This window comes from Typopeltis vanoorti, chromosome 25, assembly GCF_054136105.1.
Source record: "Typopeltis vanoorti isolate ZY-2024b chromosome 25, IOZ_Tvanoo_1.0, whole genome shotgun sequence".
Taxonomy (NCBI): Eukaryota; Metazoa; Arthropoda; class Arachnida; order Uropygi; family Thelyphonidae; genus Typopeltis; species Typopeltis vanoorti.
The window spans coordinates 3,070,221-3,097,749 of NC_143573.1; the positions used below are offsets into that span (position 1 = coordinate 3,070,221).

General features: G+C 37.8%; 1 protein-coding gene across 4 annotated transcripts in view; it reads right to left on the minus strand.

Annotated features, from left to right (window-relative positions):
• Window positions 1-27,529, minus strand: part of LOC150092484 (uncharacterized) — a 356,538-nt gene that overhangs the window by 95,603 nt on the left and 233,406 nt on the right. For all 4 annotated transcript variants that reach the window (XM_090414744.1, XM_090414743.1, XM_090414746.1 and 1 more), the window contains exon 8: window positions 10,226-10,385. In XM_090414744.1, the coding sequence (XP_090270870.1) occupies window positions 10,226-10,385 (160 nt within the window). The remainder of the gene's footprint in view (window positions 1-10,225; window positions 10,386-27,529) is intronic.

Sequence of the window (27,529 nt, forward strand, 5' to 3'; positions counted from 1 at the left end):
GCTACATATCAAAAGAACTCCCTGGGATATTTTTGGTTCATTAGGTAACTGCTGCTCAAACTGAACTTTTGCTACCCTTACCAACTGAGTCATCCTCCTTGCATGTTCTTTGTATTCCTCATAGAATTGATTATTACCACTTCTCTTATGCTGTCTCCATAATGCCTTTTTTCTCTGTACTGCATGCTTAATCTCTTCATTCATCCATTTTGTACCTGCCTTATTTAGGCATTACTTCTACTAGATAGTTCTTGAATATCACCAAACAACTTTGATTTCCTTTCCACCTAACTCCTCACTCCTCATTCCATGCTACAGTTGCAAACCATCTCCTGAGCCTTTCATAATCACTACCCTTGTAGTATCACATGTACTCTTTCCTCATAGAAGTCCTCCCATGGTTGAGAACTACCCAGGTAATCACTTAATGGTCACTCTCACCAACTGGAGGGAGATTTGACCTTTTATAATAACCTCCTCTAATGAAATGATCAAATACAAAACCCTCAATTCTCATGTGCTCTCTGTCTGTTACATACTGCTTGAGGTAGTTGTCCCTCATAAACTCAAGAAACTAATTTTCTTTATTTCTGGTTGCTATCTCATCATCCCAGTCTATAATGCCATAATTAAAATCATCCATAATGATCATCCTTTTCCCATTTGCTTATACATTTCCTGGTCAATACTCTCCACATTACCAGGTCTATAGCAACATCCAACAAAGTATTTCATTCTATTCACCTCTATCTCATACCATACTACATCAAAACCATTACTACTATTTCCTACTTGCATTTCTATCTTGTATGTACACAACTCTTTTTCTATCATTAATATCACTCCACCTCCCTTTTTATTCTTTCTATTTGCACAAAATATATCACACTCTTCCATCTCTATTCCTGTGAGGATGTCATTCTCATCCATGTCTCACTTGTTCCAACAATTTTTGGATGAACAAACTCAATCAATGCAACCATTTCATTTCCTATTCATTTCATATATAGCAGTTATCTAAGGCAGTTATCCATGGACAACCTGAAGCTAGTGTCAGATGCTGATCTGAGAAGAGATTTGTAAAGAGAAATGTCATTATTTCAATTTTTAAAGACAAAAAAATTGGCATAAAGAGTGTAAAACTAGTGGCATATATATGTGTCAAACTAAGAGGGCAATTCCAGAAGCTTTTATAGAATAGTTAGCCCCTCTAGTCTGACATATTAAGGTATAACAAATATGTTTAAAAAGGCAAGTAAATATGTATATATTCTTTGTAGAAATGCACAAAACAAGTTCATGCTACAAATGCAACTGAGCTCATGAGCATGCATGCTTACATGACTAGAATGTCCCCCCCCCATCGATTTTGGTGATTCTGCCATCCTTTCCAAACATTACTAGATGAAGGGTGATATTTTCTCAATTGGATGTTCATCTGTCAAATGTATAATAAGAAAATATGGTATATTTGCAGAATAATATTATTATTATTTATATGGGTTTTCCATGGAGTCAAAACACTCATTGTGGGAGACTCACACTATCTATTAACACAACACTTATCATACATCTTAAACGTATCCACTGTAAGGGTGATCAAAACCACCTCTGGCAATCCATTCCACTCATTCACCATTCTCCAAGTAAAGAACCTAGTGACCACATGCCCTTACTAAACACACTGTAGGAAAACTTCAAAGTGTCATCCCTTGTTTTCTTCCTACTCCCCATGTATTGAAAAATTTCTTTTGTGTCAATCTTATAGAATTCCTTTAGAAACTAATAAGTTTCTATCATGTTTCTACCATTTCTTTGACCAGGATGTTTAATATGAGTCTCAGAACAGAGAAGATTCCGCAGGAATGGAAGGAATGTATATAGTAATTCCATTGCACAAGGATGGTGCAAAGACTGATGTATCCAACTATCGACCAATTAGTATCTCAGGAGTGGTGGTGAAGATTTTGGAACAATTGGTCAGGGCCCGCATTCAGAAATGGGTTGACAGTGAATATCTACTTTGCAATGAACAACATGGGTTTCCTAAGGGAAGGTCGTGTTTTAGCAACTTGCTCACATTCTATAACAATGTTACCATTGAACTAGACAAGGGGAATGGATACACCATGATATGTTTGGATTTTGCTAAGGCTTTTGACAGATTATAGCATAGCAGACTGCTGCATAAATTGGAGAAAATGGGTTTGGATTATACAATATTAGCATGGATAAGAAGATGGCTGATTGATAGATATCAAAAAGTGGTATATGGGAGATCTGAATCTGCAAGGTTTAAGGTAACAAGGGGTGTACCACAAGGATCAGTGCTTGGTCCATTGTTATTCAATCTGTACAATAATGATATTGGGAAGGATTTGACAAGCGACATACAGTTATTTGCTGATGATGCAAAGATAGGCAGGTTAATCAGGAATGCTGCTGATATGCAGTCCTTGCAGAATGATTTGAATAGGCTGGAATTGTGGGCATGGGAAAATGGGTGTCAATTCAATGTCAGTAAATGTAAAGTCATTCACTTCGGCATGATTAGATATCTAATGTCATATTATATTGGTGGGATTAGGTTAGAAGAAACTGATGAGACTAAGGATCTTGCCTAGCCTCATCAGATCCTGCAATGCTGAAACGAACATTCACATGTAAAGATGAGGATGTTATTTTATCTCTTTACAAGGCCTTGATAAGACCTCACTTGGACTACTGTGCACAGGTCTGGTCTTCTGGTTTCCTTTGTGATTCTGATATATTGGAGAAAGAGAGAGAGTATACAAAGGAGAGTGTTAAAAATGATATCAGGATTGTGGAAAATACTGATTATGAAGACAGATTGAGAATTTGTAGACTGCAGACACTAGCAAACAGGAGAAAGAGGGGTGATATGATTGAGACTTACAAACTTCTGAAAGGGTCATACAGGATTTCAATTGATGAAATTTTTCAATTTATGGAGGGTGGGGAAAGGACGAGAGGGCATCCTTGGAAGCTGAAAATGAAAGCTGCCAAGAAGGGTGTGAGGGCTAGATTTTTTTCTCAGAGGGTGGTACGTGATTGGAATGGATTGCCATTGGATGTTGTGAATGCAAGCAATGTGAATGAATTCAAGAATAAGTATGATAGTTGTGTGTAGTATGTGGCCTCCCTCGATGAGTCTCTGACTCCCTGGAGGTCTCTCTTAATAATAATAACAATAATAATGTTCTCTCCCCTCCACCTGTCAGCTAAACTCTGAAACCTACGCATCTTCAATCTATTCTCATAGGGAGCATTCCACAGACCTGTCACGAGGTTGGTCACTTGTCTCTGAATCTCTCCACCACCTCCCAGTCTGCCAGAAATGCAGGTAACAAAATTTCTGCACAGTAGTCAATATATAACTGAATCATAGCCTTATAAAGAGGGATAATAACCTCCCTAACTTTACTTGTCAATGTGCTCTTCAACGTCCAAGTAATCCTCTGAGCTATTTTGCTAACTCTTGCAATACATCCTCTGAATTTCAAATCTCTATCCACCATCACCCCCAGATCACTAGCCTCATCAATTCCCTGTAATCTAGTATCATCAATGTGATATGGAGTATGCAATCCTTTCATCCCAAAGTGCATTACCTTATATTTTACAGCACTAAATTGACAACCATTTTCCTTTGTCCACACTGCTAATTTATTTAAATCATCCTGCTGGATATCTATATCACCTTTAAGAACTATTGCCCTCCCCATTTTGCATCATCAGCAAACAACTGAATATCCCTCCTGAAATCTGCCATATCATTAATGTAGAAATTAAACAGTAGTGATCCTAGTACAGAGCTCTGGGGTAAACCACTAGTCACCTTGATTCCACTCCACTATACACCACCCTCTGATGGTTGTCTATTAGCCACCATCCCTATCCATGCCACCTACCTCATATTCATTCCCGTTTGCTCTAACTTATGTAATAATTTTCCATGTGGTATTCTGTCAAATGCATTTGCAAAGTCCAGCAGTAACATAGTGTAGTCATTTCCTTTATCCAATTCCAGTGTCATCTTATTATAAAATGTGAATAAATTATTGAGGCAGGAATTCCCTTTCACAAAGCCATGGTCCCAATAGAGTATCATATTCCTATCTATCCTGCCCAATTTCCCACCCATTTCTGAATTTTATTTTAATCAACTTTCCCAATACTTTAACCACCACTCCAGTGATACTAATTGGTCTGTAATTTGCTACATCTTGGAACCACCTTTATGCAATGGAACTATCTTACTTTATCTAACTATCTTAGATATTCAATGTTTTTTGCTTCTTTTTTTATTATTATTATTATTATTTTTACTGTTGGTTGATGAGCATATGGTTTCTGTAATGAGTCATGGCTTGTTGAAGGAGGGGGAGGAGAAATCCCCAATAAACTTGAGCATGAAAGATTCATTCCCATAAGAAAGAGAATTCAGTGCAAGAGCTTTCCACCCACCCCACCATGGATGCCTGTTATCTGGCAAGTTGACTGCATTCAGCTGTGGAATGCAAAAGATCGCTGAGGTGCCAATATCCAGATTGGCAAATAAGTAAGCCTTCACTCCAATCTCTGGACTATATGAAAGAAGACTTACTGCAACAATGTTGACCACCGAGGGCAAGCCCACCAGCCAATTGATACCATCTACACTCCAGCTGCATTTCCACATTCAGATTTAAGATGGCTTCTTTAACTTCAAGTTTTGATAAGTGCTTGTGATTGCCATTCACTTTAATATTTTCTAACACTGTTGTATCACAGTGATTTAACAATTTTTTCAGAATAATTACACAATCACTGAGTAATTCTAATGATGCCTTTCTTGGGGGTGGGGTGGGGGGAGATGATTTGCTGAATTTATTTGCTCCAACCCTGATGACTTAAAACAGGAACAAGACATTATTAAAAGAATTAGGGCAGAATGGCTTAAAGAGTGTCACAAAATCCTACATTACTGGAATCTGGGAACACATTTCAAAAATTATGCAAAAAAATACAACCTTGTGACTACTTTTTCTTTCCTGTCAATGAACTGTACTCATTAATGCCTTCTACCAAGGATAAACCATCTCTGCTTTTCCTCTCAGGAGTTCACAAAATTCCCTTTGATTGTTGTCTCATACTTTGGACATCAGAACTTCAGGAACATTATTCCTGAATGCATATAATCAGATAGTTTAATCGTTTCAATATGTCATCTCTGTCACAGAGACATCTTCAGAAATACAATATTAAAATTGTAATAACACACAAAACAATAGGTGTGTGTGTGGGGGGGGGGGAGGGTTTTATTATAATTTTAATAATACACATGATGAAATTAGACCATATAAAGTCTAAAGTGGAGGGCTGTTGGCTGGACTTAGCTATTAACAGGGAGGGAGGCCAAAAAAAAACAGTTTCCAACATCTTGGGAAGTTTAATACAATCATATTTGTTTAGATTAGGCTTTTTTTTATAAAAAAAAATCTGCTGTTGATTCTAAAGAGTCTTACAAGTTTGTAGTTTTTATAATGAAGCTTAATAGTTTTCTTCCATCTGGTCCTGGGCAAGGTATCCAAGGAATAGTCAGCTAGATTTGACTGACCACAGTTGTGTAGGCAGATGTATTTCCCCCCCCCCCCTCATCTAGGAAGATGTCAGCAGACCATCTAGTTTGAGCATAATATGATAAGCTGCAAGAATGAGGAACCTTGTAAATGCCTTGAACAGAGATGGTAGGGAGTGGATACTTAAGAAAGCAGAGAAGGGAAGCAAGCTTCAAATAAAGCTTAAAAGCAGTGTAGAGATTATATTTCTTTAAAGTTCTGGCTATTTTTTTATTTTATTTTTTTTTGATGTCCCAGGAATAGTAATGGCATTACTGCAGTCTGTATGTTGAGAGGGATGTGAGGGACAGATAATTTGCAGATCTTTTTGGTTGTTACCACTGGACAGGAAGGTTAGGCAAACAAAGTCATGTTCAGATGTAAGGGAAGCCTGGGTGAACCAGAAGTTGGAGGCCGTGTTGACAATAGTTTTAATAATACCATATTGTTGAGAAGGGAGATATATAACATATATGAAGTTCATATATGTATATACCTGTGTAGGTGGATTTTCTGTAAATGGAGAAAGAAAGGGTGCCAATGGGCAGACATGCGATTCGAGTATCTATAAAAAGCAGACTGTTATTTTATTTTTCTATAAGGGAATTCTGGGATGCTGTCAAGGTAGAGGAAAGAGGCTGTTCAAATAAGGTTAGAATGGATGTTTGTGAATGTCTGTGAAAGTATTAGTGGTGGTGGTTGGTGGTAAATGGTTGGTATAGATGAGATAGTTGCAGTTGGTGGAGTAGGAGAGTTGTAGAATAGGTGCCCTCCCTCGATGAGTCTCTGGACTCCCTGGAGGTGTTACGTAACAATAATAACAATAAAAGCCAATAAAAATACAAATCTTTGGCTAAATCCCAAATTGCCAGTCAATCCTCGTTTGTTCAGTACACAGGTAGATACCTAACAGGGTGCACAAGATGGTGAGGAGTGGACATTAAGTTCCTGTTGGTTCTCCCCATTTCTTAGAAGGCTAGATGGATATGTCCTCTCAATTATCCATCTTTGACCCTTAAGTGATTCTGTCAAGTTATTTATTTATGCATAAATTATTTAAATTTTTCCAATGCAAATATCCCAGGACAGAGCTGTATGTAACCAGGTGTACCTTTAAGGTTGCAGATTGGGAAAAATCCATTAGATACAGTGGATATCTGTGAATAACACTGATTCACTAGCTTAATAAGCAGCAGTGGAGACAATTGGTAGTAGTGCTACCAGGGTGAAGTGAGGTGGAGTGTTTGTGTGACAACAAAATCCCTATAAAATACCTCAAATATTATAATTGCACTGTGACATGACAAGTTGTGGACTCTCATTAAAAAAAAAAAGTCTCTAGCCCTGTAAGATGACAGCAAGTCTATCAGTACCTATGGAAGGCAGAACCATAGTTGAGAGGAATAGCTTCTAGAATGGACACACATGGACAGGGTTAAAATGATCAACTTTGTTAGTCATGAATCTGCAGTAGAGATGATAAAGGGAAACTGCCCTACTATTTTCCCATGAGAAACCAAATATAAGATGTATAATGTTTTCCAGATATGTTGGGACAGCCACCAGCCTGCCATGCTAAGGTGGTACCATTGTGTAGAGAGAGAAAAGGAATGTTGTGCATTGTCAATCAATGACTTGATTGACAATGCACAACATTCCTTTTCAAAAATATGGCATTATTCAAACTGATTCATTTCTGAACTAACCACCAAATCAAGAATCAAGTTAATCTCTCTTAGGAAAATATTAAGAATAGGAATCTGGGATGTTTGCAGTCTCCCATAGACAGGAAGGATTAAACATTTTAGGTGTTGCTGAAACAAACTGGAGATGGCCAGGACATTTTGTGACCAAGATGAATAATACCATCTACTTCTCTGGTTTGCAAGAATCTGACCATTGGAATAGTTCTGATGGCTGATAGCAATGCAGCAAAAGCTGTGCTTGGTGTCAACTTTATCAGCAAGATAATTCTGATCTGAGGATTAATGCAAAACCTCTACTAATCACGTTTTCAGATTTATGCTCTCATAGCCATAACTAACGAGAATACGATTAAAATCTTCTACAATGAATTAAACAGAGCCTTTGGAGGAATACCAACAAGGATACTGTAATACTTAATACATTAAGGAGACTGATATGCCAAGGTTGGCTGTAGTAATGACATTGGAAGAGTGTAGGGGAGGTATGGACTTGGTGTTAGAAATCAGAGAGTAAAAAACTAATAGATTTTTGCATTGAGAATTAACTATGTAAATCATGAACATAATTCTCAAACAACATAAGGAAAGACTTTAAACCTGGAAGTCCCCTGGAGACAGATTTAGAAATCAAATATGAGAGGGGGGGGTCTTAAAAGTTCTGATAAACACCTAGAACAAAAATGATATTAAAGCAACTGATATAACCACAAGAAACAACATATCTTAAAACCTGTTAATTCCCATGTTTTGTCAAATTGTAATAATTTGTTCTCTTTCTTTTAAGATATATAAGAAGACATGTCAGAGAGGTTTGAAGAAATTCAAAGACACAGAGGTGTGGGCCATCATCAAGTTTTTCATGCTGCAAGAAAAGTTCACAACTGAGCTTCACCTTTGTGTGAGACTTTAGGAGATTGTGCCCCAGCACATCCAACAGTTGTCCGATGGGTGGCCAAGTTTAAATCTGGGCATCCTGAGACAACAGATGTCTCCAGGTCAGGAAGACCTTCCACAGAGATCCCACCTGAAAACAGTGGTGCAGTGCATGCTATGATCCTCGATGATAGATGTATACCAGCCAAAAACATTGCAAAGACTCTGGGGATAGTAAAGGAATGAGTTGGGGTCATTATTCACCAACATCTGGACATGCAAATGCTCTCGGCAAAGTGGATCCTCAACTGTTTGAATGCCGACCAAAAGAGAGAACGTATGTTGTCATCTGAAGGGATTTGAGTCATTTTGAGAAATCAGTTGCAATTTTTTTGGCTTGTATTGTGACTGTCGATAAAACATGGCTTCATCATTATGACCCAGAGATCAAACAACAGTCAATGGAGTGAAGACACAAAGGTTCTCTATGGCCAAACCCAAAAGTCAGCAGGGAAGGTTCTTGCTATTGTCTTTTGGGATATGGATGGTGTAATCCTTACCAAGTACCTCAAAAAAAGATGAAAATGTTATACAGAAGCAGTTTATTCAAAAGCTCTGAAGGAATTGAGGGAGGTACTGGAGGAAAAATGCCATGGGAAACTGAGCAGAGATGTGTTGCTTTTGCAGGACAACGCACCTGCTCATAATGCTCATGAAATCTAACAGACAATTCAAAACTTGGCTTTCAATGTCTGCCTCACCCACTCTATTTGCCAGACCTGGTCCCATCTGACAATTTTCTATTCCCAAATTTAAAGGAACAAAATTTACCACAGATGATGAAGTCATATCTGCAGCTGAGGATTTGTGCAACAAGGGAAAGACTTCTATTTCTGCAGACTGCAAATGATGCAGCAGCATTGTAACAAGCTTACTTAGCCTACTTATGTTTTATTGACTAAACTAAAGCCTTCAACAGCAAACTGTAGTAAGAATTGATAACACATTACAAGTCTGGTTTTGTATACTATCTCCTGGACTCTTCAATCTCTATGGTGAGGAAATCAAGAATTCTCTAAATGATTGAAACAGAGCATTTTGGAAAGGCAGCTCAAGGATCAATAACTTAAGATATGTTGATGACATAGTACTAATAACAGAAAATGAAAAGGACATGAATGAACTCATTGGAAGAATAGAAAGATACAGTTTAACATATGGACTCAAGATTTATGTCAGTAGAACAAAGCTGATGATCCCAGATAGGAATCATAATGGAAATACTTCAGGACTGCTTACTAATATAGATAAAATTGATCAGTTTATCAATCTGGGATCAGTGCTCTTTGGCAATGGGAATCATATGGAGGAAGTAAGAATATGGATTACATTGGGAAAATATGCAATGACTCAGCTCACCAAGATTTGGAAGAATATAAACATATCAATACAAAGATCAGGCTACTCAGATACTTGATCTTCTCTGTGGTTTTTTTTATGGCTCAGAGTCTTAGACACTGAACAATTCAATTAAGAAAAAGATCAATGCTTTTGAAAGCTAGAGAAGGATCCTTTAACTTCCTTAGACAGAGGAAAAAACCAACCTGAGAATCAGAGATAAAATGAATCGTGAAATGAGTCTCTGCAACATGGTGGAGAGAAAATTCCTCAGATATTTTGCACACATCTCAAAAAGAAAGGGAGAGAACAATGAAAAACTTCATGGGACAAACTTCCAGGAGTGAGAAGAGGAGGCAGGCCCCAGGAGAGATGGCTAGATTAATGGCTCTTAATGGATTTAAGATTGGAGAATGCAATTAGAATGACAGAAGACAGAGAAGACTACTATCACAAAGTCCTCAACCATGGGGAGATTAAGAGAAGAAGAAAAATGCAGATAGAAGGCACAGTTTATTTATATATTTATTCAAAACAAAAATGTACAGTTTATTTACATATTTATTCAAAACAAAATTATAAATAAAGCTAAATAAATAATAATAATAATGATCAGCATACACTTACATCGACCCATCTCATTTTTTGCTAACCACTTTCCAGAAGGATTATTTTCCATTCTCAAAATGTAAACTACTTCTCCTTTCCTCACTGGAAGATCTAAGCGTCCGCCTCGACTATCAGTTTTCACTATGCCACAATCTATCACTTCTTCTTGACCTGTTAACTAAGAAAAGATATAAACTAAATTCTAAAATTACACTATGACTTTTGATATTTAAGCATATAAACATTGAAACACTGAATTAAATAACTTCCTGAGACAAGCTTCCAGGAGTGAGAAGTGACAGGCCCCAGGAGAAATTGGATAATAATTATTACTGAAATCTTTAAGATTACTAAAGTAGAAGTGGAGGAATTTTTTGAGGGTTTAGAAAAAGCAACACTGACACAATGAAAAAGAAAAAGTTGGTCCTTGTTGGGGATTTAAATAGCAGAGTAGGAAATGATTGTCAGACATACAAAAATATTTTCGGAAAATTTGGAGAAAAGAGCAAAGCTAATAATAATGTCAAATACTTGTTGGATTTCTGCTCAGGACATGGATTGGTTATTACTAATACCATGTTCCAACATAAAAATGTGCACAAATTCACATGGAGAGAAGAGGCAAGGAATAAAAAAAGTCTCATTGACCATGTTATTGTTGATAGTGATGTTTTCACCCTGGTGCAGGACACCAGAGTGTACAGAGGATCTGAAATTGGAAGTGATCACTATTTAGTCTTGAGGATGATAAAATTGAATTTCATATTGAAAAGAATAACATGTAAGAAAGTTTTAAAGCAAATAAAAGTTGAACATCTCTCAGATGTGAACTGTAGACTAAAATACACAAAGATTATTGAAGAAAAAATGAAAGAGTTTGAGAATAGCAACCAAACCTTGGAGATTCAGTGGCAACAGAAAGTTAAAGAGGCAGTGAAGGAAAAGAAGAAAGCATATCAAAAGTTCCTGGCAAATAAGTCCGCTCGTGCTCTTAGAGAATACAAAGACGAATGTAAGAAAGCTAAACAGTGTGTAAAACTAGCTAAACAAAAGTCATGGGAGGACTTTGGCAAGAATATAGAAAATAAATATCAAGAAGGTGGCAAAATATTCTGGAGGTTGTTGAAGAAGCTTAGGAATGGAGGAAAGAGTGCTGTAAAAGGAATTAGAGATGATTGAAGGTGACATGAAAACTGGAGAAAAAGATATCCTTGAAGTATGGAGTAATTACTTCGAAAAATTGCTAAATGAAACTAGCAGTGATGACAGCACATTGATAAAAAACACTCAACAGGCATGCAATCAGGAATACATATCCATACTTGAAGTAGAAAAAGCCATCAAAAGTCTGAAATGTGGAAAGGCAGTTGGAGTAGATGATATTAGATCAGAAATGCTCAAGTATAGAGGTATAAAAGTCTTACAGTGGCTGCACTGCATAGTTCAGAAAGCCTGAACAGAGGGACGAATTCCCGATGATTGGAGTAGAGCTCTCATAGTACCCATATATAAAAAGGGAAATAAAACTGAATGTGAGAATTGCAGAGGTATATCCCTACTGAGTGTTCCTGGTAAGATATATGCAAGTATACTTGAGAAACAGTTGAGAAGAATTGTGGAAGAAAAGCTTGGTGAAGAACAAGCTTGATTCAGGTCAAATAGAGACTGTCAGGATCAGATCTTCACTTTATGACAGATAGTGGAGAAATCATGGGAATTTAACAAAGATCTGTATTTAAGTTTTGTAGATTTGGAAAAGTCATATGACAAGGTGCCAAGAGAGAAGTTTTCAATACGCTACAGTTATATGGTGTCAGTGGGTTCATTATATCAAGCAATACTTAGTCTTTATTTGAGTTGAAAGTCAGCAGTTAGAATTGAAGGAAGTACAGGAAGATGGTTTAATGCTAAATCTGGTGTGAGACAAAGATGTACATTATCCATCTGTTATTCATCATCTATATGGATCACATTATGAAGGAATGTGGTATTAAACCTGATATCAAAATTGGAAATGTTAATGTCAGCTCTTTGCTTTATGCGGATGATGTTATACTTCTAAAAATCCGCTACAAGTCTGCAAGATTCTCTGACTAAATTGAATAGCTGTTGTAATAGATATGGTATGATGGTCAGCAATAAAAAGACAAAGACAATGAAAATAGGCAGAATCATCGAAAATGCAACTGTGTTGTGAATGGAGAACCTGTGGAACAAGTAAAACATTTCAGCTACTTAGGCACGATTCTTAGTGAAGATGGTAAATTAAATATAGAAATAGACAACAGAATCAACAAAGCTGGTATGGTAGGAAGTCAATTGAATAATTTCATATGGAATAAGAGGGCAATTAGTCGGAACACTAAATTAGCTGTATACAAGACAGTGTTCAAACCAGTTTTAACTTATGGATCTGAGAGCCGGGTTATTATTATTATTTATTATTATTTGACACCTTCAGGGAGTCCAAAGACTCATCGAGGGAGGGTGTGCCAACAGCATCGAATGATTGGTTCCCTTCCAACTACTAACCGTGCTCAAACTTACTTAACTGAGCGAATAGTAGCAGAGGCTCTACCAAACGACCAGTTAGAAGTAAAACACTTGACTAAAGACTAGAGACTGCAGATATGAGAGTCCCGAGAAAGATTAGGAGAGTGAACAGATGGCATCAATGGCAATGTCATATTAAAAATGAGGATATTAGGAACAAACTTGACATTGTCAGCATCCAGGAATGCATTAGCAGAGCTAATCTCAGGTGGTATGGTCACTTAAACAGAATGGGTGAGGAAAGTTTAGCAAAACAAGTGTTCTCTGCCAGGTTGGCAGGAAAACAACACAGAGGAAGACCAAGGTATAGGTGGATTGATATGGTACAAAGTGCCTTAGATGATAGAAATATAAGATTTGATAATGTTGGAGTATTGACAAGTAACAGACTGATTTGGAGGAAAACTGTAGATAGGAAGTTAAGTAATGATGTAAATTTTTCATGTAGTACTATCATATCCTGTACATCCCTTGAGGGTACATGGCAGGAATTTGATGATGATTCTTTAAGATTACATGGTGGTCAGCACTCATTGTGAAGAATTTATAGAGACAAAATACACGGAGTAATTACTTTACTTATAATTAAGAAAATAACACTGAACGTTTCAACTTCTGTATGAAAGTCATTATCAGAAAAACACACATATGTACAGGACACAAGCTAAATGACAATACACAAAAGTAAGATAAATCTAATTGCTTTGTTAATCATTTATCCTAGCCTGACCTCTAATGGGAAAAAAAAATTATACATAAATATAAATTAACAAAATAAGATAAATTTTTTGATACATAGAAGTATAATAATATACAGATGTCAAAAAAAAATCTAAATAAATAAAAATAAATTTTATAGTGGCACTACATTAAAGATATCTCTACAGTCCTCTTATATTAAGGTTTCCTTGTATTGGGGTTCTGCCATCATGTTCTGGATGCTATATATGTTGCAAGTGGGTCCTCCAGATTTTTGGAATTACTAATCCATCATTCTTGTTTAGACTTGGATAATGTTTCAGCATTTCATAAGCTTCCTTGAACTTTCTTTCAAACTAGGATTTGGTATGGTGTAGGGACTTGGTGGCTTTCCAGTTGATTATGTGACATTTTTGAAGTGTATGGAATGACAGGCCCATTTCATTATTATTATCATCATCCAGGCCTCCATGGAGTCAAAAGACTCATCATGGGAGGTCATGTTAGGAAATACAAAGTTTATTATAGAACTCCTTGAACCCACTCACCATTCCTGCTCTAATCACTCTCTCAGGCAATGCATTCCACAGTTCAACCACTCTCCATGCAAAAGAGATTACTCCTCATCCTCTTGCTCAGAGCCTCCTTTCGTAACTTCCAGGGATGCCCCCTTGTCATTAGTCCAACCTGGTGTTCGAACAAGCAAAAGAACTCCCCAATGTCTCTACCCTGTAACTGCCCCTCAACAATTTAAAAGTCTCGATCATATCACCTCTCCTTCTTCTATCCACCAAACTCTGCAGTCCACATTCCCTCAGTTGATCCTTGTAAGTGATATTGAACAGTCCTGAAACTATCTTTGTTATCTGCCTCTGTACCCTTACCACAGTTAATTTATCCCCTTAAAATCTTGGTGACCAAATTTGAGAACAATAGTCTAAGTGTGGTCTGATCAAGGTCCCCATACAATGGAATGATAACTCTTTTATCTCTGCAGGTCAGCATCCTTTGAAGTATTGAAGCAATCCTCTGGGTTATATTCACCATCTTTGCAATATGCTCTGTGAATTTCAGTTTTCTATCAATCATCACCCCTAGATCTTTTGTCTCCCCTACTTCCTCCAGTATAGCTCCTGCAATCGAGTATGCATCTTTCCATCGATGTTTCCCAAACTGCAAGACTTTACATTTTGCTGCATTAAACTGACATCCCCATTCATTTGCCCATCTTTCGTTTATTCAAATCCTCTTGCAGGGCTGCCACATCTGCACTATTACTGATAACCCTTCCCAGCTTCACATCATCTGCAAAAAACTGAATATCCCCTTGCAATCCATTGACAATGTCATTGATATAAAGGTTGAACAATACAGGTCTCAGCTTACTTGTGTACTTACCTGTGGAACACCACTTGTAACTTTCTGCCTCCTTGATATTGCCCCACCATACACAACTCTCTGATACCTATCAGACAGCCAATCCTGAATCCAGTTGACCAATCTGACATCCAGACCCATGTGTTGCAACTTAAATATCAGGTTATCATGTGGCACCCTGTCAAATGCCTTCACTAAATCCAAGAAAATGGCAGTATATGCCTTTCCCTCATCTAACGCTCTTGTAACTTTATCATAAAAAGGCTAGTATATTGCTAAAACAAGAGGGCCCCTTCACAAATCCATGTTGATTCTCACAGATAACATTACCCTCATCTGCTGAATGCTGTATATAGTCCCTAACTAATTTCTCCAAGATATTAACAACTACTGATGACACACAAACTGGCTTATAATTAGATACTTCCAGTCTGCTACCACCCTTGTGCAACGGCACTATGTTACCTTCCTACCATTCGCATTTTGAAAATTATGGAGACAACTACCATGTTTGAATAAAAACTTTAGTTTTAGCTGGCCAATATATACAAGAAGCTTATAATAAATTTAGTTTAATCCTTTATCCAAGTGTGAGCAAACAAAGTTTGCACCTGAAAGTATCTTCAGGACTCAGGTAAGGTGGTACAACACCGGAAACTCATTGCAAAGGTGGAGCAAGCTAACATCACTCCTATCTTCCTTGGGTAAGAGCCAGGTCAATGGAGCTGTCAGTTCTTTAGCACATTCTCTCAAAATCCGTGGTGAAATACCAACCAGTCCCACAGCTTTACTGGTATCCAGAGTACTCATTATTTGGAACACACTCTCCTCTTGCACCTCTAAACCTCCCCTATCCATCTAGTATTAAAACCTTCTTCTCCAGGATGAAATATTCCAATAAAGTGCTCATTGAACAACAGTTGAGTTGTTCAATGAACACTTTATTGGAGTATATGTCCTCCATCAGTCACTCTATTCCCGTTTTTATCCTGCAATTTCATTCTTCCACAATCATTTCTCCTTCTGCTGGCCACATAGCTAAAAAATTACCTGGATTTTCTCTGGATCTTAGTGCCAATCTCTTCTCATATTTCATTTTTGCCTTCCTCACCATACTGGTCACTCTCCTAGCCTGAATCTTATATTCTTCGTGTATTTGCCCTCCACCTCTCAACTTATATCTCTTCCATAATATCTTTTTCACACGCAGTTCCTGTTTGATAATGTTATTATTATTACAGGCAACTCCAAGGAGTCCTTAGACTCATTGAGGGAGGCTCCAAACAACTACTCAACATCCACACAGTATCTATCATACTTTACATTGAACTCATTCACAGTCATGGCACCAAACAACAGACTCTGGCAACTTATTCCACTCATTCACCACTCAGTCACAGGTCGTCTTTTGGACTCTACCCTGAATAAACTACTCTCTGATATCTCTCCATCAACCACCCTCCTATCTATCTCACCAACCCTATATTCATCCTCATATGCTGCAGTTTACTGATTAGAATTCCATGTGGTATCCTGTCAAAGGCCTTAGCAAGATCCAGCAGTATCACTGTATACCCATTACCTTTATCCAGTGCAGCAGTCACTGTGTTATAAAACGTAAGCAAGTTAATGAGGCATAATCTACCCTTCCCAAAACCATGCTGTCCCCCCATACAGTATCCCATTTTCATCTATCCATTCCTGTATTTTTTCTTGACTGCTTTCTCCAAAACCTTGACAACGACTCCTGATGTGCTGATTGGTCGGTAATTAGCAACAGCAGTCTTGGAACCTCCTTTATGCAGTGGAACCATTTTCCCCTCTTTCCACCCCCTCGGGACTAACCCAGACTCGAGACTCAAATTAAACAAAATGGTCAAGGGCACTGACAATTATTTAGCCGTTTCACATAAGTCTCGAGCTGGTATACCATCCAATCCCACAGATGTATTCACATTAAGGTTTTGTAATATACTATTCACCTCCATTTCATTCACCTCAATTCCCGTATAAGCTATTGGTTCCTTCATTCCTGCAATATCACCACCTGGATGATATACTCTTGCAAAGTGTTCGCTCAGTAATTCCACTATATCAACTGATTCAGTTACCTCCCTACCATTGGCATTCCTTAAAATCATTCTGATGTAAACATTTTTTCTTTTACTTGCAGCATATCAAAAAAACTGTTTGGGATTCTCTTTAGCTTGCATGGCTAATTTCCTTCCATAATCTGCTTTTGCTTTTCTTACCACATTCGTTACCTTTCTGGCCTGTGCTTTATACTGTTCATGGGGCTGCAGGTCACCTTTCTCCTTAAATTCCCTCCACAGTTGTTTCTTTTTTTGCAGCTCAAGCTTAATGGTGTTATTCATCCATTTATACTTGATATACCATATACCTGATTTACTATTCAGACTCTTGGTATACAGTCAGCCATTACCTCCTTCAAATGCTCCTTTACTGCTTCCCATGCACTATCATCCTTGCAGTTGTACATGCCATGGCACTGAACCAAGCAATCTCCTAAGTTTGTCATACTTACCAGCCTGGTAATTTCACATATAACCTTTCTTAATTGAAAATTCCACACATTTAGCCACCTCCCAGGTCAAGACACTATGATCACTCTCATGAATTGGTGGCAACATGGTCATATTCATCACAGTCAAATTCTCAGATGCAATTACTAGGTCAAGCACTCCCGAACCCCTAGTGTATTCCATTACATGCTGTCTCAAATAGTTATCCCTTAATAGCTGCATAAAATCCAATACCTTCCTCCCATGTGTCCTCTCCTCCTTCCAATCAATGTTACCATAGTTGAAATCCCCCATAATAATTACCCCTTCCACTCATTGCATCTATTTTTCTATGCATACTATCTCCACCATCTATTCCATCATCTGGTCTATAGCAGCACCCAACTGTATATTTATTCCACTAGTCTCAATCTCACACCAAATATCCTCAAATGTGCTCTCTTCACTATCCTGCAGTTCAACTTCAATTCTCCTTGGCTGTAGTTCATCAGCTATCATCATGTTTGTCATCCATTTTACATCAAATTGTGTCTGCTTCTTCACTCGTGGAATACAGCTTACTATTGCTGCTAACAAATATCCTTTCACAATTTCCTAAGCACTAATGATATCCTGGCCTTCCAATTCTGCCCTCCATGGAACTGCCCCTAGTTGATACCTAACACTATTATAATAACCTGCCTTATAATTCCAGATACGTTCCCTTTTCTTTGACACTTGCATGTCTATTCATCTTCCAAGTCAAAACCACATTGTCACTCTCTCCAACTGGTGGGAAAGACGTCATCTCACTTATTATCAGCTCTTCTGATGCTTTGACAAAATCCAAAACTCTTAAACCTCTTGTTCCCTCTATTACATGTTGCCTCAGACATTTGTCCCTCAAGAATTCTAGAAATTCCATCCTCTTCTTATTACATGCATTTTCCTCTTCCCAGCTTATACTGCTGTAGTTAAAATCTACGTAACAATTATTCTTCTTGCACTTGCTAAGCTTAACTGCCTAAACATCTCCTGCTCCCCACCCTCTGTGCTGCCTGGTTTATAGCAACACCTCACTAAATATCCTGTCTTGGCCACTTGTACCTTACACCATATGCTTTCAAAATCATTAGTGTCCCTGCCTTCCTAAGCCTCCACTCTTAGAGGACATAAGTCATCACTTATCATACGCAGTACTCCACCATCACATTTTCATTTCCTATCCTGCCGAAAAATGCTGTACCTGCCACTTCAATTCTTGTTATTATATCATCCTCCGTCAATCACATCTCAGAGATCCCAATAATCTTTGGCCAGGCTGATGCTATCAGCGCCGCCAATTCATCTCCTTTATTTAGGATACTCCTGGCATTAGTATAGAGCAGTGTTTCCCAAACTGTGGTCTGCGGGATAGTTTATTTTCATTAAACTTTATCTTATAATGTTGCTCACACCTGGCCTAATTAATATATGTTCATATTCTTCCGAATATCTCCATTTATAACAGTATCGCACTGTCATAAATGACACATTTAGCGTTGTAAAATTGTAATTTATTACTTCTTCTTTATGATATGCAAAATATAAAAAATTTCCATTTTGGATTTTATGAGGGCCGTAGTGAATTGACATTTGCTACAGGGGGTCCACAACATCAAAAAGGTTGGGAAACACTGGTATGGAGCATAAAAACGTCACTGCTTCTATACCTATCATTGTCCCTCTCAACCCCACTGGACTCAGCATTACCTGATGTCATCCCCCTTCCTCCAAGCGCCCATTCCCACAAGAGGCCACCCCTGCTATCATCCACCCTAGGAATTCTAATTCCCCTGCATTGACACATTGACTCATTCAGAAAACAGCAATCTCTCCAAATGCCTTCGTCCTTCCTCATTTAAATGCAAATGGTCTCTTGCATACAGTTCCCCTCTGTTCTCAAATTCCTTCCAAGCATCCACATATTCCAATCCTCTCTTCTGACACATTCTGGCTGTTATGCTATTCAGTATTACTGCTCTTCTGCTCAACTCATCACTATCATACCTGGGCAACACAAACACACAATCTTTCCTCTCTGTGTTTTCTTTTGCACAACCTCAAGCAAGAATCTCAGATCTCTCGCCGCCTGATTTACATTGCCTCTCAAGTCATTCCTGTCCACCATCACAATCATTTCATCTATCCTTTCACCCCTCTTAATTGCCATAGCCACATTTTCTAACATCCCTCCAGGTAAACACACTGCTGGCATCCTATCTTGCACACCTTAGATCATTGAGTCTCCATACATCACACCTCTAACCATTCTGTTCCTTGATTGCTCACCTGCATCCTTCACTCTCTCTCTCTCTCCCCTCTAACCCTTTCTCTCTGTGTTCCCTACTCACCTGCTGTCCTTGCATTACTCTATCCCTGGTTCCAGCACTCCTTCGCATTTCCTCTCTCTGACTGTTTCCATTCTCCCCTCCTCTATCATTCCCATAACTCTCTCTCACTCCCTCTCTTCTACTGTTTCTATTCTCTCCTCTTTTAGCATTCGCATACCTCTCTCTCATTCCCTCTCACCTACTGCTTCTATTCTCATCTCTTCTATCATTTCCAAAACTTTCTCACACTCCTACTCTGATTCGCCTTACATTCATCTCTTTCATTCTCCTAGTTGAAATCCCCCATACATTCCACCTCCTCTTTCAGCTCATCAATCCCTCTGCAAGTTAGTCACTCTCACTCGCCATTCATTAACTCAATCAAAACCATCTCCAAAAACTTCACAGTCATTCAAGCCTTCCATGCTCCCAACTCTTATTTTGTCATTCATATTTTGCTCGTCATTCTCCCCTATCACTACTCATTTCCTGACATTCATTTCCCATCCCTTAAGCAACTAGGTCGGTTATCGAAATATCTAATTCATTGCTTTGCTCCCACTGCCTGCATTTTGCACATATATGCACTCCCTCTTATCTCATCTGCCACATATCCAACTCCCAGGAAGCATACATGCCACAGATTAATACGTAACATACTTTATTATGTTACGTATAACACAGTTCTTAAATGCGGAGGATTTGGTGACACGCCATTTGTGATTGCAGCTGTGTCCGCCATCATTCCTTACTGCCAAGTAACCACTAAACTAATCACAAAATATATATATAAACGCTATATAAACACCTGTATCATATATATATATATATATATATATACAGGGTGTTCGGGATAAATTTGACATATTTATAATTAATTATATTTTTCCGTAAGTTACATGTATTAACACACACTTCTCTTCATTTAAAAGTTTGGACCCTTCTTCATTCATATACAAGATGTCAGAAAGGATGGATAGCTGGAACCCACCTGAATCATGGAAGAGAATAACTTGTATCATGATGATTCGTGCCCGCCATCAAAATAAGGATATTACGACTGCTGCCCAATGCTCCCTGAATACAGTAAAAACAATCAGGAATGAACTAGAGACTTGCAATGGTGACTACGAGGATGTAGCAAGAAGAAAGATCCCTAGCAGACGATCTGATTGCGTTCGTACAGCAGAATTCCTCGCAAATCTGCAGGAACAGGTGTTGAAGAACCCTGGCATTGGAATTCGGGCTTTGTTCGTGGAGTTGCTAACTGTAGTCAAGCCCTGGATAACAAGGGTAGCCAATGGTAGGCCGTATGTATGGCAGCAGGATTCGGCCCCTTGCCACACCTCTGGGAAAAGTCAAAAATGGTTGTCTGAAAATTTCTACGACTTCACCAGTCCAAATGTTTGGCCTCCAAACTCCGCAGACCTTAACCCCATGGATTATTTTGTATGGGGCGCAGTTGAAAAAGACACCAATCGCACTTCCAGTAATACAAAAGCCCAGTTAATGGATAAAATTAAAACAGTTTTTGCGGCCCTTCCCAGGGAGACTGTAGCATCAGCTTGTTCGAGGTTCCGAAGCAGAATTGAAGCTGTGATCGATGCTAATGGTGGTTATTTTGAGTAAATCTTGTTGATAGTATTGTAATTAACTCTGCCTGTAATGTTTTTTTGTCAATTCATTAAATTTAATAGATACAAAGAAGATTTTCTTTTTCCTTACGAAACTGTCAAATTTATCCCGAACACCCTGTATATATATATACATATATAGAAACACTAAATATATATATATATATATATATACATATATAGAAACACTAAATATATATATATACATATAAATATAAACGCTATATTTTACTATACTAGATAGCGAAAACTTATCTTCTCTTCCACCACAAATGCTGCCGACTGTGACCTCGCCTTCTCGGTAACCAAAAAATAACACACTATATAACAACGAAACTCCAAAAGCAGTGGAAGAATTGAATGTGGATTTTATGTTTGCCTTTTCTTATTGGGACCCTGTTTCCTCCATATGCAGGGGAGTTTACAGGTGCACCAAATTTTTTTTGTAAATCTCTAGATGGGCAAGGTAGGGAAGGGGATCTTTGGATGTGCTGAGTATACTTTTTAATTTTGCAGGAGGTTTGAAGGTTGCCTTAATGTTGTATTTATGTAACATACTCAGCTCACCCATCTATTTTTTCTGATATTCCCCTAATGTATGGTATGGGATTCTTGTAATCTTTTTTGCTTTCAATGGTATTATTGTGGAGGATCTTGTGAACTGTTTTTATTTTTTTTTAGCCATTTTTTTTTATAAACACATGGCTAATAATATCATATTCTTTCTCCAGCACTGCCTGCTCACTGGAGCAATCTGTTAGGGATCTATGTTGCTGATGACCTAGTTTTTGTATTGGATGGAGGTATGAATGTTGTTTATACAGTAGCAATGTTCGTATACACTATCACAATGTGCAAGTGATGTAGTAATAGTAGCCATGCTGTCAGTTGAGTTTTGCTCTGAATCTTGATACTGGACATGCATGTTAGTTACTTAGCACAGAAGTCACTAGGTAATGAGAACACTGAGAAGAAAGAGTAGGCAAGCAAAGAAGGAGAGCAGGAAAGGTGGACTAAACTACTGAGTTAAATTTTGTGATGTTGGAAAATTTTTATATGCATCTTTAACTACTTGCCAAGGAGGAATTGTGTAGTTAATAGTGAAGGATAGTATAATATATCAAGCCTTTGCATATTAGTGAGATAGTTCTGTACTTAATAATAAATTTAGTTTAATCCTTTATCCAAGTATAAGCAAACAAAATTTGCACCTGAAGTATCTTCAGGACTGAGACAACGCATGGTAAAGATGGACCAAGCTCTCATCACTCCTTGTCTTAGTATCTCCCATAATGCAAAGCACATCTCCTTGCAGACATGTATAATGTCTATGCATTAAGGGAAGGGCCAATATCAGACCAGTTTCGACCTTTATTGGATGTTCAAGTACAGATTAAACTCCAAAAACTCAGCATTGTTCCCCTCAGTAACAGGCTCACCCTGCCACTGAGAAGAACTCTCAAAACCGGTTGGCTCTACACTGTGGCAGGTTCACCCTGCCACCGAGCAGAGCTGCTCGTTTGTTCATATCTCATCATATGAGGGGTAACAGCAACAGTCACGCCTCAGTTAACTTCATGGACTATAGCATTGCCATTCATCACCCAATCTTCCAACCGGTTTCGACCTTTATTGAGATCTCATCAGTGGGAGCCAGACCCAGAGGTGGTGATACTAAGGCAGAAGCAATGGAGAAGTCAAATTTACCTATATGGGTTTCCAAAAGGTGTCTCACCTTATTATTAAATTACTCTGGATTTAGAGAAAGATGTTGGCAGTTTGTTCCCAGTTGGTTAGACTATAAGAAATTTAGTTTAATCCTTTATCCAAGTGTAAGCAAAAAAAGTTTGCACCTGAAGTATCTTCAGGACTGAGGCAACTCATGGTAAACGTGGACAAGCTCTCATCACTCCTTGTCTTAGTATCTCCCATAATGCAAAGCACATCTCCTTGCAGACATGTATAATGCTATGCATTAAGGGAAGGGCCACTACCAGACCGGTTTTGACCATTACTGAGGTCTCGTCAGTGAGAGCCAGACCCAGATTATGGGAGATACTAAGACAAGGAGTGATGAGAGGTTGGTCCACCTTTACCACGAGTTGCCTCAGTCCTGAAGATACTTCAGGCGCAAACTTTGTTTGCTTACTTGGATAAAGGATTAAACTAAATTTATTATAGCCTAACCAAGTGGGGAAAAAACTTCCAACATCTTTCTCTAAATCCAGAGTAATTTAATAATAAGGGGAGACACCTTTTGGCAACTCGTATAGGTAACTATGACTTCTCCATTGCTTCTGCCTCTGGGTCTGGCTCCCACTGATGAGACCTCAATTAAGGTCGAAACCAGTCTGGGTAGTGGCCCTTCCCTTAATGCATAGCATTATAGAAGATAATGCCATGTCTGCAAGGAGATGTGTTTTGCATTATGGAAGATACTAAGACAAAGAGAGATGATAGCTTGGTCCACTTTTACCACGAGTTGCCTCAGTTCTGAAGATACTTCAGGTGCAAACTTTGTTTGCTTACACTTGGATAAAGAATTAAACTTTTTATTATGGTCTAACCAAGTGGGAAAAACTTCCAACATCTTTTTGTACTTAATAAAAAGCAAGTGAGAATTACAGAGGAATTTCTCTACTAAGTGTTCCAGTTAAAATGTATGCAAGCATACTTGAAAAGAGGTTGAGAAAGATTGTGGAAAAGAAACATGGAGAACAAGAAGCTGGGTTCAGGCCAAATAGAGGTTGTCAAGACCAGATTTTCACTTTAAGAAAAATACTTTTAAAATCACAGGAATACGACACGGATCTGTACTTCAGTTTTATAAGTCTGGAAAAGGCACATGACAAGGTGTCCAGAGAAAAGCTTTTCAAAACACAATTACATGGAAAATAAATGGAACACTATACAGAGCAATAATACAGAGTCTATATTTAAGTTGTCCGCTAGCAGTTAGAAATGAAGGAAACATAGGAAGATGGTTTGATGTGAAATCAGGGTAAGACAAGAATGCACATTATCTTCATTCTTATTCATCACATATGAGGGTGATCTGAAAAGTTTTCGGCCTCAACCATAGATGGCAACACTATCGAAACGATTTTTCCCCCCCAAGTTGGTACATCTGTCGTAAGCATCCACGTGAAATTGCAAGTCATTCTATCAAGTAGTTTGTTTTATACAGCTGTCTGAAGCAAAAGTGTTGTCTGTATCCCTTGAAATGGATAAAATTGAGTATCATGCGGTTATAAAATTCTTTGTAAAAAAAGGTTTAATGCCAAAAGAAATTCATTCCAAGTTCATAAAAGTTTATGGACACTCTTCGCTTTCATTTTTGACAATTAAGAAATGGGCTGCCGAGGTTAAACATGGCTATACCAGCCTTGAAGATGATCCATGTGAAGGACGTCCAAAAATCATTGATCAAGTGCACGATATGGTACTGGATGACCAGTGAGTCAAAGTGTACAAAACTGCTGAGACTATAGGCATTTCAAAAGAATGTGTTGGATATATTTTGTATGAAGAATTGCAAATGAAAAAGCTTTGCACAAGATTTTTGATCTGTTCACAGCAGATCAAAAACGCACTTGCATGAAAATCTCTGAACAGTGCGTGGAGCATTTTAACAAGAATAAAACTAATTTTGTGTGTTGAATTATTACTCTGGATTAGATTTGGATTCACCATTACAGACCAGAATCCAAACAGCAGTCAAAACAGTGGACAGAAGCTGGTTGTTTAGTGCCAAAGAAGACAAAGTCGGTTCCATCAGTCAGCAGGAAAGATCATGGCATCGGTGTTTTGGGATGCTAAAGGCATTTTGTTTATACTTCTACCTCTTCTCAAATATAAACAACTTCCTTGCTGGTCTGTGTTTTTCTTCAAATCAAGAGGTGACTACAGCTGTAGAGGGGTATTTTGCAGATCTTACTGAGAACCAATACAAGGACAGGATAATGGTGCTGGAGCATTGCTGGAATAAATGTATTAGTCTTAAGGAAGATTATGTTGAAAAATAATTTAATTTTGAAATTATAAATTTGTGTTTTCATTGTTAGGCCGAGAACTTTCAGACCATCCTCGTATATTCCGGTCTGGTTGGCGAGTGGTTAGCGTATCTGCTTTCCAGCCAAAAAAGGCTGTGGGTTAGAATCTTGCCATGGGTATGTATGTTTGTGATTGTCTGTGAAAATACTTGTGGTGGTGGTGGACAGCAGTTGGTGTTGGTGTAGTTGGTGGATTGAGTTTGTTTGTTTTATAGTTTATTTGGCACAAAAACTACAAAGGTCATACTGTACCATACTAAAGGTTACAACATTAGCATTTACAGAAAATTGTAAACAATATGTCTGTACAAGAATCTAGTTTCACAAAGCAGCATCTCTAGGTAAATAGAACTGCTGCAGAGGGCACAGCAACACACAAAGTCAGAGGTTATTACAGTAGTGCAAAAATAGTTAACAATTCAAGTTAATACATAATATATGAAATACTAAGCCAAGGAATGCGGTATCTACATAAAAGTATAATAGATGCCTTTATAGCAGTACAAAAATAGGCAAAAAGGGATTATTATACAATATGCATGGATGAAAATTAGATTTAGCAATGCAGTAGAAACAGAATTTAGAATACATATAAACAGAATTACAGAAAGTATACTAATAGATAAGCTGTCCTACAGCACTACATGATTATTCGAAAAATAAAGTAGTAAATAAGATGCATACCAAAAATGTATGTTAAGTGATGCAGTATCTACATATAAACAAAATTACTGCAGAGGTTTCAGCAGTACATAAATAGATAACTATAGGTTAACACATGTATATACAAAACAAATCAAAGAAAGCAGTGTCTACATCTAGTAAGATTACAACAAACATTATTATACTAATACTTAAAGAGTCAGAAAGGAATTATTATACAGCATTGATGCATAAAATTTAAGTTTAGCATTATGGTATTTACATATTAACAAAATTACAGCAAGGTGATCAAATATACAAGATCAAGGCCCATGGTAATATGTATTGCCATGGGACGATAATTATTTGCTTGTGTTGGACCTTTTTCTGGTTTTGGGATAGCAATGAGGACAATTGATTTATGCCAAGAATTTGGAAACTCTTCCTCTGCAAGTATTATATTGTATAATAAGAGAAGAAAATCCATAGAAGATGATGGTAGATGTTTTATCATTTCATAAGGGATGCCATCAGGTCTTACTGCACTAGGGTGAGATTGTAGGAGAGCTCTTTTTAGTTCCTCCTTAACAAATGGTTGATGAATTGCTTGCTGAAGTTGTCTTTCAATTACCCTCATGTTACGTGAGTGACAGTAGATTGTGAAGTCATCAACATATACAGCATTGTTTACAGTGGGAGGAAGCTGTTCAATGATTGGGTTAATTTTAATAGCAAAAAGGGTTACACTTAAGACAGAGCCTTGGGGAACAATTGCAGGTAAATTCTTGTTCTTGAAGATATGGTCGAGATAGTGTACTTCCCACTTTGACTTGGAAAGTTGGCCTGGACAGAAAGTTTATAATAAATATAGGGAGGTGTCCTCTGAGATCTAGGTTATAGAAGTCTTTAAATATGCCATATCTCCAGGCTGTGTCATAAGCTTTATCCATTTCAAAAAAAACCGAGACAAGATATTCTCAGTTCAGAAATGCATCTCTTATACAAGTTTCTAACCAAACTAAATGGTCTAAATTTGATCGATGTCTACGGAAACCACATTGCATATTGGAGAGAAGACTTTTGCTCTCTAAACACCAGAGAAGTCTGCCATTAACCATTTTTTCTAGTATCTTACAGAGACAGCTGGTCAGAGCAATGGGTCAATAATTATTTGCTTGTGTTGGATCTTTTCCTGGTTTTGGGATAGCCACGACAATTGACTTATGCCAAGAATTTGGAAACTCTTCCTCTGCAAGTATTCTTGGTTTTATCATTTCATAATGGATGCTATCAGGTCCTACTGCACTAGGGTGAGATTGTAGAGAGCTCTTTTTAGTTCCTCCTTGAGAAATGGCTGATTATATGGCTGAAGAATGTTGGTAGAAAAATTATGACTTTGTCTCTCTCGCTGCTCTTTCAGTATTAAAAATTCCAGAGAATATGAAGCTACTGCTGAGATTTTAGCAAAACT